The sequence below is a fragment of the Frankliniella occidentalis genome, unplaced genomic scaffold (assembly GCF_000697945.3).
Source record: "Frankliniella occidentalis isolate FOCC.00 unplaced genomic scaffold, Focc_3.1 Scaffold15, whole genome shotgun sequence".
NCBI lineage: Eukaryota > Metazoa > Arthropoda > Insecta > Thysanoptera > Thripidae > Frankliniella > Frankliniella occidentalis.
Window position 1 is genome coordinate 808181 of NW_026267145.1, and position 2487 is coordinate 810667.

General features: G+C 65.0%; 1 protein-coding gene across 1 annotated transcript in view; it reads left to right on the top strand.

The window, feature by feature from the left end:
* LOC113217036 (adenylyl cyclase 78C-like) overlaps window positions 1-2487 on the top strand; it is an 87658-nt gene that overhangs the window by 55630 nt on the left and 29541 nt on the right. The window contains exons 4-5 of the mRNA XM_052264010.1: window positions 1622-1884; window positions 2253-2448. Of these exons, the coding sequence (XP_052119970.1) occupies window positions 1622-1884; window positions 2253-2448 (459 nt within the window). The remainder of the gene's footprint in view (window positions 1-1621; window positions 1885-2252; window positions 2449-2487) is intronic.

Consider the following 2487-nt stretch of genomic DNA (forward strand, 5'->3'; position numbering starts at 1 on the left):
GGGTACCTCCGCAGAGCTCCCGCAGAGCAGAGCCCGCCGCGGGCATGGAGAGCACCGCATGGCGCGTGATTTAAATATGGCGCCCCGCGCGTCGTCGCGGCTCATTTCGCCAGAGCACGGCGCGCGCGCCAAAAAAAGTAATTGATGAAAAACTCATGGTATGGGCACGAACCTTCACGCATTGAAAGGGTGAGAAGGAAATGGCATGGGCGGGGTGTGTGGGGGTGGAGGCGAGGAGCACGGCGCGGCACGGCTCGTCAGCGGGAGGGGGGGGTCCTGGCGCGGACGGATCCTAACGACAGCGATCGCAGTTTGTCCTTTTTATCGCCTCGCACATAAACCTGATGTCGGTCCCGCGCCCTCCCCCCGCTGGAGGGCGGCGCAGCGCCCGGGGGCGGTGTGCGGCGGCGGCGGCGGCGGCGGCGACGACGCGTCGCAACCATCCGATCGCAAGCGGATCACGAGCGTCGCGTCGCGAGGCGTGTCGCGAGTGGCGCTCCGTGTTCCCTAATAGTTTACAAGGCCCCGGCGGGACCGCGGGAGAGGAACACGGAGGCAGGGGCGCGGCGGTGGAGCGAGGAGCGAGGTGCCGAAACCCCGTCAACGAAACCGCTCTTGTACTCCCTCTAATGACTGCCATAAATGGGAGCGGTGATCCTTCCACCCGCACCATCTTGCTGTGTGCGTGGGTATGTGTGTGTTGTGTGCCAGTGTGTTTGCGTATGTGTATGTAGGTGTGTGTGAGTGTGTTGCTATTGGATTGGTCCTCTGGGGGGACGGGCAGCAGCAGCAGGTTACTCACGATTGCAGGGTAGGGTATGGCGCGGGGGGCGGGAGGTTGCCGGGGCCGTAGAGGGGCGCCCTCTCTATGTAGGAGGCGCCGCCGCGCGCAGAGGGTTTTGTCACGGTGAGGCGGCGAAACGGCAGAGCTGGGACCGAGCGAGAGGCTCGGAGTGTGGGGTAGGAATTCAGCGTTCGGAAAGGCAAAGCTGTCCTCAGTCAGTGTCAGCGCCGAGGTGCGGGGCGGGGAGTTTGTTGTTGGCGACACCAGCGCCCCGGAGCGCCCCCCACCCCACACGTCCAGGTCCCCGCCGTGCCGTCGCCCCGGACGCCACGGCGCCGAGGCCGAGGACCGCTGGCTGGGTCTGCCTCTGCCCTTGCGGCGGCGGCAGCCAGTGAGCCGAAACGTGTCCCGCCTCTTGATTGGCTGCTCATCGAATCACGTGACCTTCGCTCGGCGTGACGCAGTGCCGTGTGGCGCAGCGGGCAAGATGCCGCCGCCAGGATGCCGTTGTGTGTGTGTGTGCGGCATCGGATTATCGGCCGTGTTTCTCGCTGTTGGGCCGACCCACCCGCACCACCCGCCCCGCCCCGCCCCGCACGACGTCGGGGAGCTCCTAGAGGCGCGGCCGAGTGGGGCCGAGTGGGGCCGAGTGGGGCGGGGGTGCGTGGCGCGCGGCACGTCGTGTATTGGACGTGAACGAGTTGAAGCGGATATTGAGTTTGCCCTGCCGCCACTTCTCGTCACGGCGTGCATACATACACACACGCACACACTTACACACACTCGACGGCGCCAACTGGATTACAGCATGTCGCCCCTCCTCCTGTGTGTCCTCAGCCCCCCTGGACGCGGAGCTGGCGGCCTGCCTGCCCGGCGCCCTGGGCAGCGGCGCGCTGGGCGCGGACACGGCCGCCACCTCCGCCAACCTGGCCGGCACGGACGCGCTGCTGCGGCGGGGGGTGGTGTACCGCGGCGTGCTCTGCCCCTCGCTCAGCTCCTCCTTCCTCGACTCGCACCTCGAGATCTCCTACCAGAAGTACTCGTACCGCCAGCGGCAGAAGGCCCTCATCGCCGTCAACCTCGTCGACCTGGCGCTCAAGGTAAGAGATTGTTCCAATACTGCGCGGCTGTTAGGGAGTACAAATATTATGGGCCCAAAAGGAGTAAAGCCCGTAGGACACCATAATGTTTGTACCCCGGGGTATAAATACTATGGGATCTCTATGGACTCCAATGATGATCCTGATCATTTTGGGCTCATTTTGGGACCCCGTAATATTTGTACCCCCATGAAGGTCATGTAGTATTGAAACGACCCATAAGTCGCCGCTTTGGCGCACGATCGCTATTCCTTCCTGCCCGCTGCTGTCCAGTGGGTCCGGTCAGGTCGTGGCCGTGCTGCCCGGCTTGTGCCCGGCGCTGCCCGGCCGGGCCGGTCTGAACCGCAGAGTCCTCGTGCGTTTGGCAGGTGGTGCTGGCGGTGCTGTGGTCGTGGGGGCTGTACTGCAACGCCATGCCGACCCCGCGCGCGCAGGAGCTTCTGTGGTCGCTGACGGGCGGCGCCTTCAACGTGCTGGCCAGCGTGCTGGGCTGGTGGCGCTGCTTCGCCAACAACTACCTGCACTGGGCGGCCATCGGCACCTGGATGCTCGTCAACGTTCAGGGTAAGTGATACTGCCCGGCAACTTTCAAGATCGTTGCCG